We start from the raw sequence: 19,484 nt of genomic DNA on the forward strand, positions 1-19,484 counted from the left end.
TGGCAGGAAACTTGGAACAGAACAGCATTTATCATGGGGTGGTTGAATAAATCTGTTTTTTAATAGATCTACTTTTAGCTATTTTGACGTTAACAAGAAACCAGTTACGTCTCAAGTTTTGATATAGAGCTCAATTAAAAAAAAAAAGGTATTAATCTATGAGCCGAGCTGAATATTTGTTAGCTTTTTGCTCTGAGATATAACCTATATTTAATTCAGCATTGTTAGTTTTCCCATTAAACACAGCTTGACATGATCAACACCGCAGGGCTGGCTGTTATGGTATAATCCGAAACCTACAACACCGAGGCAAAAATCTAATAAAGTTTACTTTTTATTTGAATTCTCGGAGCCAGTAAAAGAGTTAGTGTACAAGAAAGAAGTGCCTTTTGATATATACCATTCAATAATGTACTGAAAGTGCTCTTATGCTCTCTATAAAGTGCTCAACCCTTTAATTCCATTATTCATCAATCCTCTATTTCAGTGGGTCCCAACCTGGGGTCCGGACCCTCCAACAGAGGTTGTCAAAATTAGATTTGCACAAGTTTAACCAGCCTGTTCTCATTCCCAGGGCATCAAATACCAAATATTGTTGGTGTTCGATATACTGCCGCACAAGGCATCCTTTAGCAGCGGTATGAAATGCACCAGGCTTTCCATTAACTACAATGTAAACCCATCTGCGGCACCAGTAAACACTCAGAGAAAGTGCTCTGGTGACGTAGTTTAAAGAGCGAAAGAGACACACCGGGAGGGGAGGAGGATGGGCGTTAAGTTTCACTTTCACGTTACAATCAGCTGTTTGTTCTTAAAAAAACGTAATAATTTTAAGCCCAACCATGTTGTTTTTTCCCCCTAAACCTAACTATAGTGGTTTTGTTGCCTAAACCTATAAGCAAGTGTTTTTGTTAAATTCACAACGTTAAGCACGTGTTTACTGCGACGGAAAAGTGGCGCCGAGGGGTCTGACAAAGCGTTGAACGTGTTGGTATATAACTAAAATCATAATACCAGACAAAATTCTGTATATAAAACTATTTAAAAAGATTATTATTTTTTGCTACTTAGTCGGCCGAGTTGTGTTTAAACCTGGTATTTGTGCACAGTTGCAGATAAAGATTAGGCTACACTAATATTATTTAGTATTATACTAATTAGATTCCAGTGGTGGCTGCATCGGATTGTTTCAGGCATTTCCAATAACTCCAAAGCTCTGTAAAGTCCAAAAGTCTAAATTCATTGTAAAGGACAGATGTAATAACATGTTTTTCTCTAACAAAATATTCTGCTTCAATCAATATTTGTTGGCGTTTAGCCTTTCAAAACAAAATGTTTTGCTCTCCCACTTTCTCCACATAAGGGGTGCAATCTAACAACACCATGAAATACATTTATTTAACCATCGGCCATCTATTCACAACTATAAAAGAAAACACTACAGATTTGAACTTGCATGTAATTCCCCACATGAAATCCATCAGCTCACTAATAGGGACTGTGGGTCGATATTTGATTGTGGCCATACAGCACCTTTACTCCACTCCTGGCTTCAGTAAGTGGGTAAAAGACACACAAACACATCACGATGGTGGTTCATAGCCAGAAGGGCTATAAGAGAGCATGCAGTAATTGTGGTGTGACTGTTTGAGGGCCGAGCCGCCCCGTAGCCAACGCAGGATCTCGCTCGTTTGCAGCGAGAATCGAAGAAACCGGGTTGATCGGGTCACGCGTTGGGGGGGCGCTTCGTTATCCCAACATGCAACGGCAGCCTCGTCTGTGCTCGTTAACAGCGAGGTCAGATTCATATCAACACCGCACACCTTCACTGTTTTATTGTACAACAGGTTTCCACCTTCCAGACGACGTTAACTGCTGCTGACAGCGTTGAGAGTGAATACAGGAGGAAGCTGCTGATTTATTTCCTGTCTTATTGACACATTTAACGAGCTGTGATAAGTCACTGAAGCGACTTGTGACTAGGAATTAATAGGACCACCGTCCGGCTACTGATAAAACACATACATGCAAGTTAGGTTAAAAAATATTTATATGTATATCTATATTTATAAAGCTTTAAGGCACAGCATCGCTATTTTGCAGTAATTGTATTGTTTTTATTTAGAAATCTAATATACTATACATTTCTAATTAAGTATCTAATTGTGGCGCTTTTATTCTAATCTTTGTTTCTAAATTGGAATATTAAATGTTTTCCTATACGCCATATGTCTTTTCCCTTCAGTATTTTCTTTGTCTATAAATTAGAAAGCAAAAAGTAAGCAGAATAAGTAAGATACCCACATTATGAAATGCGCTCTGTTGCCTCTTAAGAGCATCTGTATCTGCAGCGTTTACATGTACGACTTGGTTTTTAGTGGATCCAGAAATATGTGTATTCCCTAAAATATTTCCACAATTTCAGCGTCGTAAATAAAAAATACAGCCACCGTTTTTGCATGAAATCTGACTTTGTATTTATGTTGTAAAAGCATGACCTTTTTGAACAAGTTACAAAAAGCAGTTGACTGTGATTACCATCTCAAATGTTATATTCATGCTTTATTGTTGACCCTTGAAAGAAACGTCTACATACATACAGTACATAAATACATATATTGTATACATAAATAGATACATACATAATTAATATTCAAACAGACACACTGTGTCAGTGAAGTCCATCGATGCCGCCGCGTGTCTGACAGGTGTGGGTGATGATATGTACAGCTGAGGTCTACTACAGTTCATGTGGAATTCGCTGGCAGGGAAGGAGGACAGCAGAGCCGGGTGGGTGGGTGGGGGGGGCACTGTTAGCAGGAGGTGAAAGTTTTCCAGAAGAAGTTTTTACAGGGGGCTTTGCGGTCGCGCTGAGGCAGCGATAGCCTGTTGTAGACCGCCCTCTCCTCCAGACGAGACTCCAGCGGCTCTTCCAGATCCACAGGTCCCGCTTCCTCCGGCAGCGCGTTGGTGTCCAGAGCTCCGTCCAACAAGCCCGACACCAGCTTCAGGATCAGCTCCTTACGCTCTTTGCTCAGCTCCTGACCAAAAATCAGACACATATATTATTATTAAACATATCATTAAAGAGACTAGATCATGGAAAATGTGAAAATTGAACATCTTTATCGTCATCTTTAACATCTTTACCATCATCTTTAACATCTTTGTTATCATCTTTAACATCTTTATCACCATCTTTAACATCTTTACCATCATCTTTAACATCTTTGTTATCATCTTTAACATCTTTATCACCATCTTTAACATCTTTATCGTCATCTTTAACATCTTTAACATCTTTGTTATCATCTTTAACATCTTTAACATCTTTATCATCATATTTAACATCTTTATCATCATCTTTAATATCTTTATCATCACCTTTAATATCTTTATCATCATCTTTAAAAATATTATCATCATCTTTAACATCTTTACCATCATCTTTAACATCTTTGATATCATCTTTAACATCTTTATTATCATCTTTAACATCTTTATCAACTATCTTACTGTGAAGTCTAAAGTATTATTATTATTTATGTACCCATTTAAGACAGTATGCATAAACTTTATAATGAAAATTAGATGCAATAAAATATCACAAAATAATTATTTTTTGTTGCTTTCAAAAGTAATCTTGATTTTAAGGTCGTTCTTTTTAAAGTTCGAATTATAAAAAAAAAAATCCCACAAACAAATCTATCAATAATAACAGTGTAAATTCTAGAGAACATTTCACACATGAAGAATTTAAGATCTGCTCACCCTGTTCACGTGGATGGAGCCCCTATCCTCCACAGGAAGCACGGCGGCTGCTCTAACGCTGAACACGACCCCCATGAGAGCTGCTAACACCACCAGGAGCTGCATGCTGTGACACGAGGAGGTGCAGGTGACGGACCAGAGCTAGAGTCACAGGAGCAGGAGGCTCTCGGAGATGGGAAGGAGAGTGTGTGTTTGAGAGAAGAGAGAGAAAGAGAGAGAGTCTGAGCAGCTCCAGAGGAGGAGAGTGCTGATGGAGGAAGTGCGGTGCAGTTGGTGGCAGCTGGTCACAAGATTTGGAAATGTTCTTCTGCTCTACCTCCCCAAAGTCCCTCACTCTTTTATACCCCTGTCTGCCACTGACGTACAGGGTGGTGGGTGTATGACGGAGGGTGGAGGGTGTATGTGTGAGGGTGGTTTTTGGGGGGGCGGATGGGGGAGGATGTATGTGTGAGTGTGGAAGAGGAGGGGGAGATGAAGGGTTCAGAATAGAACAAATGGAACCGTTGAACACTTAACCTTTTTGACAAATTGGGAACATCTGCAGAGGGCGACGACGTCAACGGGCTTTCACATCAACGTAGAACTAATGTATTGACAGTTGTGATAGACGACCTCGAGCGAGACCTCTTCAGAAAGAGGTGGACGGACAATTCCACAACTCATAAACCGGGTGATGTCGTACTCTAATCGCCTGGTCACATTTCCCTGTAAGCAGCAATCATCAAAAATCTAAAAGAAATACAAAGTGACAACAAGCCGACTTATCGGTGCTTCTGTCAACATCTGATTCCCGTCACGCCGCCTCCGTGCGCCTCTCTGACACCTGCAGATTACAATTGAGCGGTCTGACACTCGGCATGATGGGAGGAAGTGCCTTCAGGAAATGCACATCACCCGTCTGCTGAAGTAAACAAAGTTGTTAAAAGAAGAACAAGAAGAAGAAGAAGAAGAAGCAATTCTTCTCCATCAGTTCAGTGCTATAGATGTACGATGGGGTTGATGGTTAACTTTGGTCTAGAGCTGAAATGATTAATCGATTAGTGCTATTAAATTTAACGCCAACTATTTTGGGTATCGATTAATCGGTTTGAGTGATTTTTTAAAGAAAAAAAACTAAAAATTGTGAATATTTTCTGGTTTCTTTCCTCCTCTATGACAGTAAACTGAATACATTTGAGTTTTGGACAAAACGAGACATTTGAGGACGTCATCTTGGGCTTTGAGGAAACACTGATTGACATTTTTCACCATTTTATAGACCAAACAACTAATCAATTAATCGAGAAAATAATCGACAATATAAACAATCGTTAGTTGCAGCCCTACAATAACACGGGCAGTTTAGTGGATTCAGTTTAATAGATTTCTATTTGCTTGTCTGGATTAAACACAAAACAACGGCCTTTGGTTCAGCATAGATATTATAGGCAGATACTGATGAGTGATTTCACCAATGTACGACCAAATAAAAACTAGATCCCAACTAGTTATACAAAAAGAAAAGTCATTAAGCTGCAACGATTAATCGATTAATTGCCAACTATTTTGACAATCAATTAATCGGTTTGAGTGATTTTTTTAAAGAAAAAAACAGTCTAAATTCTCTGATTCCAGCTTCTTAAATGTGATATTGAAAAAAGATATTATAGGCAGATACTGATGAGTGATTTCACCACCAAATAAAAACTATATCCCAACTAGTTATACAAAAGGAAAGGTCATTAGAGCTGCAACGATTAATCAATTGACAGTCAATTAATCGGTCTGAGTCATTATTTAAGAAATAAAAAGTCAATATTCTCTGCTTCCAGCTTCTTAAATGTGAATATTTACGGGTTTGTTTCCTCCTCTATGACAGTTAACTGAATATCTTTGAGTTGTGAACAAAACGAGACATTTGTCATTTTGGAAAACACTAATTTTTCACCATTATCTGACATGTTATAGATCAAACAACTAATCGATTTTCTGTCTGAATTAAACACAAAACAACGGCATTTGGTTCAGGATAAACACCACAGGTAGGTTTGTACCACCAAATACAAACTCTATCCCAACTAATTATACAAAAAGAAAAGTCCTATCTGGACTCTGCAAGTAGTAATGAATGTGAGAGTACAACATATTCCAGTTAAATATATTATAGGCTGTGGCTGCAGTTCAATTATATTCACACTATAGACTAAGCTGTTTGGATTAAACTAGTGAGAAATGGTTTCTGGCTACCAGCGCACATTCAAAAATGAGTAAATTCCCTTTTTGTCTCAGCCAAGTCTTTCCTACATAACATTCTTTGGAGGTTTGCCTCCAGTGTTTATGATTTATATAACATTAACTAAAATATTAATGAAGCAGAATACATTACAGTTTTTACCCGTCTTCATTCAAGTGTGGCAACAAATAATTATGTCTAGGATGCATTTGTCTGATATAATACGATAACATATGTCGCGGCTTACATAAAGACTCATTTATTTGTAAATATTGTGGCCTTTGCTGAAGCTAAATTGCATCAAGAAATGAAGTTCACTCTTCGAAAAGAAAAGATTTGTGTGAGCGACTCCCAAACTACTGCAAAACCCAATTATACTGGTCCATACGAGAGAGAAACTCCTCACCAAAACTGATTACGGAGAGTTGATTAGATATAATAAAACATACGCTCTTGTCGGGAGGAGAAATTGTTTCAAGTGTTTTTGAGAAGCTTGCCCTCCAGGATGTATATCGCTGAAATAGCACAATTAACATGGTTTATACTGCGGTGACGTCTTTAGACGGTGCTACCGGCAGGGAACATACAGAACTTATATTCCAGTACGCCTCGGTTGATATGTTCAAAAAGGGATTCGTCGTGCTTTCAGAACAGTGTTTGAGGTATTTTCTTCCACACACTGCTGATCTGGAGGAAGGACCCCGGAGCCAATCCAAAGATTAGCTGACTGTTGAAACGTCTGTACTGGCAATTCAGTGTGTTTGAAGAATCTACAACGACCGGGCTGCTTATAAAGTATATCTGCAGTCCGGCCTGAAAGAGACTTCACGCTGTGAAGAACGTCAGCATGATGACAGGATCCGGGTGCTCCCACATCTTATTAATGTGCGTGGAAGTCTCCATTTTCACTACATCTACTTCACGTATATGGCCTCGAGCAACACCTCGACAGCTCTCTGAAAGGGATCACAAAGGAACACTGACTCAAAGATCATCTGAGGATTACGTGTTGGGTGTTATGTATTAAACAGGCGGATCTGGAAACATCTAAATCATCTGACTTTAGGGCGATAACGCCAGAATCTTCTATCACGATAGAGGTAATTTCATATCTCGATAACAATACATTTAATTATTTATTAATCGCATGATTAAAGTGGCAGTAGGCAGTATATTTTTGGCATCTTTGCATATTGTAATTCAAGTGTTCTGAGAGAAAACTAGACTTCTGCACCTCCTCATGGCTCTGTTTTCAGGCTTTAGAACATCTAGACCGTGACGGCAGACTTTGACCAATCACAGGTCATTTCAGAGAGAGAGAGAGAGCGTTCCTATTGGCTGTACTCCGGTCATGTGACTGGAACTTGGCGATCCTTCACCAGATTTCACAAACGTTTTCATTTTACAGCTACACCGTGCACTACAAGATGATTCTGAAAACATTTGAGGAGAGAAATAGGCATTAACGTAACATAATATTGATTCATATTTGATCAGCGCTTCCTAGTTTGACCGTTTGCGTTGGAGTTTGAGAGTGATTGACAGCCGGCTCTCATAGAAGGCAGCTGGACAGCAGACCTCAGATCAGCTGTTACTGCTTGTTTTCCTCCGGTCTGTGAAATCTTCCAGATGCCGTTAGGAGCACTGGAGGACACAAAGGCACATGATTTTTTTTCGAGGTTACCTGTTTCATGTACTACTGTCACGATATAGCGACCGTTTTATAAAAATACCTTTTTTTAATCATATTTGCTCCAATCTCACCTACTTCAGCTGTAATCGCGCATTTTTTATCTGTTCAAAATGTACCTTAATGGGAGATTTGTCAAGTATTTATTATTCCTATCAACATGGGAGTGGGCAAATATGCTGCTTTATGCAAATATATGTATATATTTATTATTGGAAATCAATTAACAACACAAAACAATGGCAGATATTGATCCAGAAACCCTCACAGGTACTGCATTTAGCATAAAACAATATGCTCAAATCATAACATGGCAAACTGCAGCCCAACAGGCAACAACAGCTGTCAGTGTGTCAGTGTGCTGACTTGACTATGACTTGATTATCATAAAGTGGGCATGTCTGTAAAGGGGAGACTCGTGGGTACCAATAGAACCCATTTACATTCACATATCTAGAGGTCAGAGGTCAAGGGACCCCTTTGAAAATGACCACACCAGTTTTTCCTCGCCAAAATTTAGCGTAAAGTTTGGAGCGTTATTTAGCCTCCTTCACGACAAGCTAGTATGACATGGTATGGACAAGTTTCATATGATACCAATATCTTCACTCTAGCTTTGAGCCCGCTACAACCTCTGAAAGATCGATTACATTAACGCCTTTTTATCACGTTAACTTTGACAGCCCTAATCACGATCTCAAAAGTTTTCTGCTAATTCAATAAAGCATTAAATAAAACAGTCAATTTGAAATAACAACATGGTAAAGCCTATTTTTGTATTCTCCAGTGGGAATTAAATACTTGACAAATGAAAAGTATTTTCTCATTTTAAGAACGTTAGTGCAAAATGAAATTTTGTGAAAAAATAAATAGATATAGGCCTAGCCTATATCACAATAGAAACAATATAGAATAATATATACGATATACATTTTAATATCGTTTCGATGACTTATATTGACATATTTCCCAGCCCTAGTTGACTTACATAAGGGTTTAAAGACAAGTTGGCTTCAAAGTCCTGTTACTGCAGCACAGATATTATGATTAAAACACATAAACATCAAATTAAATATGTATGGGTACTCCTTCAGTGGTCTTAATGTAAGACAGCGGATATATGCTCCATATGTGAACACAAACAACGTAGAGCACAGCCACCGTAACGCACTATAAAGGCAGTATATGATAATAATAATAATGTACTGTGCTGTTGCAGGTTGGTCACATTTTAATAGGAAAAGCAGCACCGGGGCCGCGGTCTTACACAATCACCAGAGTTGATGCAACTGAAGGCAACAGTGACGCTTCACAGTGCAAAACACTGACTGACTGATCTGAACAATTTAATGGAGCCGAGTGGCTTTCCATTCAGAAACTCAAAGAAAACCAAAAATACAAATCCTCTGAATAAGCATTTGAACAGTATGATTTAAAATGCATTCCTTTAAACCTCTAGAGTTTAAATATATAACAGATTAAAGGATGCCATCTTGTGTCTGGATACTGAAACTGCACCTCACATTTGCAGTGAGCAGCAGCTGAAGCACATCACATATTAACCTGCATTTGGTTGGAGAGTTGTAAAGATTAGCTCAAAAATATAAGACAGGTTCACTGGACCTTGAACAGATCTTTAACTTTTTCCGACTGTCCTGCAGCCAGAGTGAAACAAGAACAGGATCATTTTACTGCAATCAAACAGTAGTGGAAGTACATTTACACAAGTACTGTACTTGGGTAAAAGCACAATTTTGACATACCTGTACTTCAGTTGAGTATTTCCATTTTATGCTACTTTCTATTTCACTACATCTCAGAGGTAAATCTTCTACTTTTTACTCCACTACATTTACTTTACACTAGTTACTTTTTAAATGATCGAATTATATAATATGATGCAGTACTATACTATTAATCTACCCAGTATATCAAAAAATTGGCTCCACAGTGACAAACTACAACATTAAAAAGCTCTTATGCATATTTGTTAGTGATAAAAACAGAATATTATATTATCATGATAATATAACACCGTGAAAGGAGCCATTCTTATAATGACTGCTTTTACTTTCATACTTTAATCACATTTTGCTGATAAAACTTTTAACTGGCAACTTGACAACTTGATGGCTAACGACCCAGAGATATAGCATGTTTTCTGTTAATTCAGTCTATAATTAAATAATTAAATACTAATAAAATACTATAATACAACGTCGTTATACTATTGGCTCATAAGCCTTGTTAGAAGTGGGAACCAAACGTCAGATATTTTCCACAGAGATAAACAAAAACATTCATTTTCGACATGCCAACATTTTTTTAAATGATTAATTCACAATCATATTTTTTTTTTTAGCAAAAGCCTCTTTTATTCGGCCCAACTATGACGATAACGATATATATCACGATATAGCATGTTTTCTGTTAATTCAATAAAGTCTATATTAAAGAATTAAATACTTGACTAATAAAAAGTACTGAGTATTTTCTCATTTTAGGAACCTGAGTGCAAAATGAACACAACAATTTTAAGTGAAATTATAGAGAAAAAAAATAAATAAATGTAGGCCTAGCTTATATCATGATAGAAACGATATAGAAAAATGTATACGTATCAAAAATTGTCTCCACAGTGACGAACTACAACATTAAAAAGCTCTTATGCATATTTGTTAGTCATAAAAACAGAATATTCCATCATGATAATATAACTGTGATCACTAACGACCCAGAGATACCAACGTTGTTTTACTGTTGGCTCATAACTCTTGTTAGAAGTGGGAACCAAACGTCAGATATCTTCCACAGAGATAAACAAAAACATTCATTTTGGACCCGCCAAAAATGTTTAAATTATTAATTCACAATCATAATTCTTTTTAGGAAAAGTCAGACTTTTATTCGGCACTTTTCTAAAAGCTCTGTGGATGTATATATTTAAAAAAATGATTCGTCTACATAAAAATGTATCAATATAACCTTTAAGTAACATTTTGAATTCAAGACTTTTACTTGAAAGGTAGTATTTATCACTCCGCCCTATAGATTTATTAACAGTCACAGTTATTCTACTCATCATTGCATTTTGTATGAAAAGGTTGTGTGCAGCATCTCCAACAGTAAGACGTGATAGGCATTGTGTTTTATTTATAAATTGGTCCTATAGTCATTTTTTGGATGAAAAAACTTAGAACAGTTTACAAAACACATTCAAATTAAACACAATTGTACCTATATGTGATTTTAAATCCATGATTACATAGAATGTAACAGTTGTTTTCATTGTTCTTTTGTTGTCTGGTTGATTGCTTCTTGTAATTCGTTAATTGTTATATTTATTTAGTTTTATTGTACTCTCGGCATCATTGAAAATGAGGCCATGCCCTCAATGATTCCTCGAGATTTAAATAAAGGTTAAATTAATGAATGAAATTTTTTTTTAAGGCTAAGGTATTTCTACTTTTACTTAAATAAAAAATATTTGTACGTCTTCCAGCACTGCAATCAAACATTACTTTGTTTAAGCACCACACCTTTTAACAATATCAAATGTTTTAACCAGAACAAAACAAACTTTAGTGGTCATTTAGTGCAAATAAAGAAGCTTGAGTAAAACCCGTCAGCGGCTGAGCTGAACGCACACAGATCTCAAAGAACCATTTTCATGTTACCAATTTATTACAGCTCTTATAAAAACCACAAATTCATTGCTCAGGTGATGTGACACTATTCATCGACAGATTCAATGTGGACATACAGCTAATAATAGGTAACTGACCGTGTAAATGACTCAGCAAACAGGCTTACAACAGTACAAGCCAACTACCGCTAGTCAATACTGCAAGTTAATAATTGCATAAGTAACATATTAAAAAGACATTTCTCACGATGCAAAGCTCCAATGCCCTGTTGAATTTTTTAGCTTAATTTTTGCATTTAAACATCATAAAGACTTTTATATCAAATTGATGGTCAAAGCTGAGCAAATTTATTTCATCTGAAGTTCTTTTTAAAGGGACACTTTTCTCAACTATTAACACTTGAGCTTTCTTCGAGGCCACTATGCGCGTGTGCCTGGTACACTTTGATAGATACAGAACAAGTTCAACCAATTTCAGGCACTATAGGGTTCATGTGTAGGAGGACACATCAGTAATCTGAATATACAGTCATGACAGATGGCAACCGTGCGTTTTATCCTATATGAGCACAAACTGATATTAAACATTACAAATAAAAGTATACATTACATTTACTCTGTGTGGTATGTAATGCACTACATAATGCGTATGTGACAATAAATCCGATAGACGGTACACAGTTTCAGAGTGAGGTCCGGTTTCGACGGTAAATGCTCTTCCCACTCGGCCCAGCCCGTTAAATCGCTCTTCACAAGAATACCGATGAGACGGTTACAGAGTAAAAATGAAAAAAACAAATACATCCGTAAAATAAATAAAACACAGAGAGCGTGTAAGACTGGAAGGAACGAAACATTAACTTGTTGTATATAACTCAGCAAGACTGAATATTAGGCGCCCCCGTAAACTGTTTAGGAGGCAGCTCTCTTCAGTGGTGCTGAACTGTGTTGAGGAGGTGAAGGAGCCGGAGAACGAGGTGGTTTATCGGTGATCTGAGGGGCCAGGTAGAGGATGAACATGGTGCTCTGTTGATGCTGGTCATGCTTCATGGAGTACCTGCCGACGGTTGGGAAAGATACTGAGTGAAAAGTGGTAAATATGTGTTTTTAAATTACACTCAAATCAAATATGAAAATTATTTTTTTAAACAACATTTACCTTTTTGGCGAACTCGGGCAGGACGAATGATGCTCTGTGAATTTCAGTGTTGTAATATTTAAGGGTCATACTTTCCGAGTCTTCTTTCGACAGCGCTCTCGCCGGTTCCTTGAAATTTGTTTCCTAATTCAAAAGTGAAAAGACACCTCAGTCATTCAGAGGACATCAAGAAACATACAGACAAGTTCATTGTGCTGTATAGGACGCTACACAAAATACTACAGGACGCTAAAAAAAAAATACTACAGAATGGTTTTATAATAAGTCGGTGGCATTTACAGGCAATCCGAAAGCAATCAGAGAAGTGGTGAACGGCGAACGGAGACCGGCTGGCACACTTACAGGATTTCTACTGCAGAGCATGAATCCAATTTGGCCACTGGGATACGTTGGGATGGTGCAGTAGGCGTAGTCCACCACGGGGAATAAGGTCTTGCAGAAGGTTTGCATCTCCTTTATCAACTCCAAATGGAGCCATTGACACTCTCCTGTGAAAATGACACAAGAGCAAAGAGAGGGCATGTTAATCTCCTGTCTGCCGTTGTTCCATCTTGAGGCAGTTAGAAGACAAACGATATAAATGGAAAACACAACAGCTCCAGGGGAAAGAGTTAATAAAAGACACAAGTAATAGTCTTTTTACTCTGTAGACTTGAAAAGGGAATGTAACTTGACATTTAGTAGCATAGATATAACTTGTACTCAAGACAGCACTTAACTAAAACTGTGGTGAAATATAAACTTACCCTGGGAACAAATGATTCCCCCCTTCCTCAACGCCATCTTCATCAGTTGATAGTAAGACTCCTTGAACAAACTCTCAGCAGGCCCTGAGACAAAAAAAACACAACTCAGAATTTGACTGCCTCCTGTAACCGTTGGCAAAGAAAGGTGTCGTTTCACTTCAAGGTCACATATTATACTCCATTTAAACTAGTTATTATAGGTCTCAGACACCTCCAAACCATGTCTCTGAAGTTTTTTTTTCAAAAAAACAATCAGATCATGCATTCCAGCATGTCTCTATAACCTCTGTTTCAGCCCATTTCCAAAAGTGCTGATTTCTGTGTCTGTAGCCTCTGTCTCCTCCCACTCTGCTCTGATTGGTCAGCGTTTTCTGTCAATCAAACGTCCTCAACAACACAGCGTCACCCTCCCCGCCCCCCTCGCGGCCTGAGAGCAGGGAGAGAGAGGAGCTAGAATAGAGCTTATAAACCACTTTAAAGTTTATAAACCAGAAACTTCACCCAGCGCACGTTACCGGAGGAATCTGATCAGAAATCGGCGACACATGATGAACATCTGCGGTCCAGATTCCAGGTTCTCCTGACGGTTTCTCTCAGGTAAATAATACTGTTTATATCTCTGTTGGTTAGCTCAGTGTTTACCTCATGCATCAACTCTGTAAACCGTAAACATACACTCTGTTTTACGTCTGTCTTTACAGATCCATCTGTGAGAAATGACGACAGAATCATCCCAGAGGAGAGCAGACAGCTGAGAGCAGACAGCTGAGAGCAGATGGCTCTGTTTACATGGAGATACAGAGCTAACCCGGTAGCATGTAGCTAACCCGTTAGCATGTAGCTACATGCTAACGGGTTAGCTACATGCTACCGCTATGACACGGTGTGTAAACACAGCGACCATCAGGGTGGAAAATAGAAGATGTGAAACAGTAGTCAGTTCATTATTTCTGCTAAAAGATAAATGTATGGAAGATCAGAGTAATGGTATATTATTTACAGTAGTAGCTGTCTCTGTGTTACCATGACTACAGACCACCGGAGCTTAGCTTACCATAGTTTACCAGAGCTGAAGACTTTCTCCTGTACCATGTTAACATAACTAACTGGTGGGATGATTACAAATGCTGTGAATAATTAATATTGTCATCTGTCTACTCAAATAAAGTTTGACTGTGAAACAGAAATGTGTTGTGTTGCTTACAAGTCACTATTTACTACCTGTACTCTGCTACATGCATGACATCAAATATATATAATATATAAATATCATCTGTTTAAACAGTGTAATTACATAAAGCCTTTGTGAATGAACATGTTATGTTTAGATGATGGGAGTACATGAAGACTGTTCTGCTGGTTCTTGCAGACTAACTGTAGGAGCTACTTTGCTCAAGTTCGGTTGAGGAGGAGAGACAGTGACGCGCTGTGGGCCGGGGTCAGCTACTGAAGGTTCTCTCTGGTTCGACCAGGAAACCCTCACGTGGCTTGCATTTCTCTAATGACGTCAGAATACAAGGAAAAAAGCGAATTTTTTTTCTGCACCCATTTCCGGACAAACGGAGGAGGAGAAAAAGAGAGAGGATGGTCTTTTATGATACTATGGTGGCCTGTAGACACACTGGGGACAGATATTGATGTTTAAAAGACATGGAAAAGTGAATTTTGCATAATAGGTGACCTTTAAAAAAGTGTCTCTTACCGACGGGGTCTGAGGAATCGGTTATAATGACGTCGAAGGCATCCTGGTTCTTCTTCATGAACTCAAAGCCGTCTCCAACATGGAGGTTGGCCTTGGGGTTGTAAAACGCTGTGGCCATCCCCGGGAGGAACTTCTTCGACGCATTAATGACCTCCTACACAGAAGAGAACATTAACACCGATCTGAGCAGGCAGCACTCAGGTGCAGTATTTAAAAAATCATCAGTATAACTTTACTGGAATAAAGTCATAATATTATAAAGAAGTAATTTTAGGTGTTATTTTAGAGGGGAAATAGAGCAGCGTGCCTCCTGTGTGAAAATGAGGAACGTGGAGCATCTTGAGAAGTTATCCTAAGTATATTTAGTAATAACAAAATACTTCATCTTTTGGCACATCAGCACCACATCATCATCATCATCAGTATCAGGACCTTGAAAAGATCGTGCAAGAAACTGCGTTTATTCCGAAGAAAGAATCACACGGACCTGATGGGGAAACTGACTCTTTTGTGGAGGAGGAAGTTACTTTACTTTTTTTCTCGCAAAGTTATGACTTTATTCTCGTAATATTCCGACTTTTTTTCTTGAAATAGTATGACTTTATTCTCATTAAATTACGACTTTTTTCTCGTAATATTATGACTTTAATTCTCGAAATTGTGGCCCTAATACTCCGTCGTACTAATCAGTATAACTCTCTAGAGAGAAGCTATATTCCTTGTCAGTGTTGTTGCTCCCACCTCATCTATCTCACACTGAACCACCGACTCCACCAGAGGATGCTTCACCACTTCCCTCAGCACTCCGCCATCTCCACCTCCAATAATCAGCACCTGGAAAGAAGATGAAACAGGCTGAACCATCAAGACGGGGAAACATGACTCATCCTGAGTGTGTAGCCACACTGCAGCTTCATTCATTCATTCATTCATTCATCCCCCAACAACAACAGATCTGAGTACCTTCTTGGGGCAAGGGTGACTGTACAGAGGAAGGTTGGCAATCATCTCCTGATAGGAAAACTCATCCCTCTCTGTGACCTGGATCAATCCATCCAGCACCAGGACGTTCCCGTAGGTTTTACTGAAAAGTAAGCAAAGTGTGAGTCACATTTGAAAGCAGAAGCTAAACTGATGCCAACTAATATGTTGACATAACTTGAGCAAGATGTCTAGAAGAGGTTTTCTACCGTTAAAAAACGGTTTGCTGCGGTGACCAACCTGTCAGTTACCGTTGTTAATAATTAACTCCTTTGGTGTGTGGGTCTAATCCTGTGTACTGTTTACTTGTCATATATTGAGAGCCTGTTAACTTTTCCATTCATTTGCTAGTTTAAAGGTTTGTCGATGAAGGACAGGAATTGCCTAAATAATATTGTGAAAGTCTGCTCCAAAATCATCGGAACCCAGCAGAGCGACTAAAACTCTCTCTGGGAGAAACGTGTTCTCCAGAAGGCCAAAAATATGATTAATCACGACCACATCCTGTCCAGTGAGTTTACACTAACGCCTTTCTGGAATGAACGAAAACAAAAATGTTTTATTTACTTTGAATGTAAAAGTTATTTTGCACTAACCATATAATGTTTGTCCGTGTTTGCATTAGGTACATTCCTGGAATGTAATTTGCAAGGTGCAATACTCTTGGCACTTTATTCTATTTATTCCTTTATTCTTGTATTGATTGTTTTTATTGCAAATATTTTTTTTATTCTTGTACTTTTATTGCTCTTGCACCTCCCCATATGCCACCTATACTGCGTTCCCTCTGTCATTGAAAAAAATCAAGGAGCTGGTATCATTAAAACAATTTTAATTTCAAATGAAGGCTTTAGAAGCAGACTCTATGGCATGCCAATGTTTTTAGCCCCCTTGCTGTACAGCTGACTCCCAGAAAAGTTCCTTTTTGTCCCCCCATTTGTCTTCAGATAGTTCTCTTTCAATGCAAATTTTTGTGCTTGTTTTAAATGCAGATGTATCTGTATCTATATCTGTATCTGTATCTATATCTATATCTGTTGTATCTGTATCTATATCTGTAGTATCTATATCTGTATCTGTTGTATCTATATCTGTATCTGTATCTATATCTATATCTGTTGTATCTGTATCTGTAGTATCTGTATCTGTTGTATCTGTAGTATCTGTATCTGTAGTATCTATATCTATATCTGTATCTGTTGTATCTGTATCTATATCTGTATCTGTAGTATCTATATCTGTATCTGTTGTATCTGTATCTGTATCTATATCTGTTGTATCTGTATCTGTAGTATCTGTATCTGTTGTATCTGTATCTGTATATCTGTTGTATCTATATCTGTATCTGTTGTATCTGTAGTATCTGTATCTGTAGTATCTATATCTATATCTGTATCTGTAGTATCTATATCTGTATCTGTTGTATCTATATCTATCTGTTGTATCTGTAGTATCTATATCTGTAGTATCTGTATCTGTAGTATCTGTAGTATCTGTAGTATCTATATCTGTATCTGAATCTGTAGTATCTATATCTGTAGTATCTGTATCTGTAGTATCTGTAGTATCTGTAGTATCTATATCTGTATCTGTATCTGTTGTATCTGTATCTATATCTGTTGTATCTGTATCTGTAGTATCTGTATCTATATCTGTAGTATCTGTATCTATATCTGTAGTATCTGTATCTATATCTGTATCTATATCTGTAGTATCTGTTGTATCTGTATCTATATCTGTAGTATCTGTTGTATCTATATCTATATATCTATATCTGTATCTGTATCTGTAGTATCTGTTGTATCTGTATCTATATCTGTAGTATCTGTTGTATCTATATCTGTATCTATATCTATATCTGTATCTGTATCTGTAGTATCTGTATCTGTTGTATCTGTTGTATCTATATCTGTATCTATTGTATCTGTATCTGTAGTATCTGTATCTATATCTGTATCTGTATCTGCATCTGCATCTGTTCCTCTCCATCATCACCAGAGTTCTCCTCACTAACATCACGTTAGCTCCTTGGCTACCTATCTGTAGCTAACTAACTAACTAACTAACTAGTTTGTTTGTTTGTTTGAAAACATGTTTCTGGCTCAATGTGACGACTCACAGGTGAGCTAACTTTACCAGCTGGAGAGAAAACCCCACCAGATCCAGGAGTCCCAGGCTGCTCATTCATTGCTAGCAGCTAGTAGCATCGTTAGCTTCAGAGTAACTCACCTCTTGAACACCAGAATGTCCTGGAACTTGGACTTCTTCTGGTAGAGGATCTCATCCACCTGGAGGCTCATCGCCTGGCCCGGCCACAGCGGGCACAGCTCCGTGAACCACCCGTTCATGATGTGCTCCATGTTGACAGCTTCAGCTTCCAGAGAACCAACGTGTTGTTAAAGTGAGGCTGACACTAGACCGTCAACGTGATGTCTCTTATATAGCCAATGGGATGCCACTGACGTCACTGACGTACCGCTATGCGAGCCAATGGGAGTGCCCGGATGAACTGGTTCGTGTAGTTTGTTTGACTCCGCACACACCACGGTTGTGTCTAGAAGGTAACTCACAAATTGTGAAAAACTCTCGCGAGACTTGCTGCCCAACGAGCTTTACCTTAACCTTAACCATTCTTGGTCAATGCCACGTCCTGTTTTTTCTGATTCTGATTCTATGTATTATATATAATATATAATAATTAGATAATATATAAAAAACTATATATATATATTATATATATAATATATATATATTATATATGAAAAATATATATATTATATATATTATATACACAATGCCACGTCCTGTTTTTTGATTCTGATTCTATATATAAAATATATATATATTCTATATATAGAATATATATATATTATATATAATATATATTATATATATTTGTATAATATATATATATATTTGTATAATATATTATATATATAATATATATATATATATAAAATTCTATATTGACTAAAACTATTAAATTGTTTAGACACTTAAAATTTATTCCAATTGTTTAACAGAGCCCGAATTTTTGTTTGTTTGTTTGTTTTTATTAATCTTTTCCTTTCCTTACAATTTATTTGTTGTATAGTTTATAATATAATATAATATATATATATATATCGTTTATTTTATTTTAAAGTAAGGCCTTCTCTCTATACTTTGGAAACAAAACCCCATAAACCTTTTAAAACCAAGCCTGTAAGTGGCCGTCTGGAAATGCCTTGCTATGTTTCTTTCCAAATCTTTTTTATTGTTTTTTGCAGACATAGCATATCTAATGCTAAACATAACTGAGTGTCCGTGACATTAAATAAAAAACCCAACCCCATGTTGGTCACACAACAGAAAATAAAAAATAATTAAATTAAATAATTAAAAAAATTAAATAAATAGAAAAAATTAAATAATAACAGAGATAATATACTAAAAATATATTAAATTGAATAATAGATTTAGCTTCAAAAAATAAAAAATAAAGTAAAAGGTAGTGTTAAGTAAGAGTAAAATAGTAAAGACAATAGTATTGGTTGGAATTAAGGCAAGTGAGCTGGAGAGGGGCATTAAATAAACT

General features: G+C 37.3%; 3 protein-coding genes across 5 annotated transcripts in view; 1 reads left to right on the forward strand and 2 right to left on the reverse strand.

Moving 5' to 3' along the window:
- Positions 1-2,542: 2,542 nt before the first annotated feature.
- Positions 2,543-4,099, reverse strand: sst6.1 (somatostatin family member 6.1). The gene is made up of 2 exons (XM_074642757.1): positions 3,772-4,099; positions 2,543-3,041 (listed from the first exon to the last, which is right to left on the reverse strand). Exons 1-2 carry the CDS (start codon positions 3,874-3,876, stop codon positions 2,814-2,816), a joined length of 333 nt encoding a protein of 110 aa, XP_074498858.1. The 5' UTR covers positions 3,877-4,099; the 3' UTR covers positions 2,543-2,813.
- A 7,239-nt stretch (positions 4,100-11,338) lies between these two features.
- On the reverse strand, positions 11,339-18,391 carry srm (spermidine synthase). 2 transcript variants are annotated; one of them, XM_074645162.1, is made up of 8 exons: positions 18,137-18,391; positions 15,890-16,010; positions 15,668-15,760; positions 14,927-15,080; positions 13,225-13,308; positions 12,821-12,966; positions 12,479-12,601; positions 11,339-12,398 (listed from the first exon to the last, which is right to left on the reverse strand). In XM_074645162.1, the coding sequence occupies exons 1-8, from the start codon at positions 18,265-18,267 to the stop codon at positions 12,366-12,368; spliced, it is 885 nt and encodes a 294-aa protein (XP_074501263.1). In that variant the 5' UTR covers positions 18,268-18,391; the 3' UTR covers positions 11,339-12,365. The 2 variants fall into 2 exon arrangements, with proteins under 2 accessions (XP_074501263.1, XP_074501264.1); XM_074645163.1 differs by having other exon boundaries at positions 11,339-12,376; positions 18,137-18,380.
- The window catches only part of cntn3a.1 (contactin 3a, tandem duplicate 1), a 356,340-nt gene continuing 350,510 nt past the window's right edge, over positions 13,655-19,484 (forward strand). For both annotated transcript variants that reach the window (XM_074645147.1, XM_074645149.1), the window contains exon 1: positions 13,655-13,821. The gene's annotated coding sequence lies outside the window, so the exon portion shown is untranslated. The remainder of the gene's footprint in view (positions 13,822-19,484) is intronic.

Source organism: Sebastes fasciatus, chromosome 8 (assembly GCF_043250625.1).
Source record: "Sebastes fasciatus isolate fSebFas1 chromosome 8, fSebFas1.pri, whole genome shotgun sequence".
Lineage (NCBI taxonomy): Eukaryota > Metazoa > Chordata > Actinopteri > Perciformes > Sebastidae > Sebastes > Sebastes fasciatus.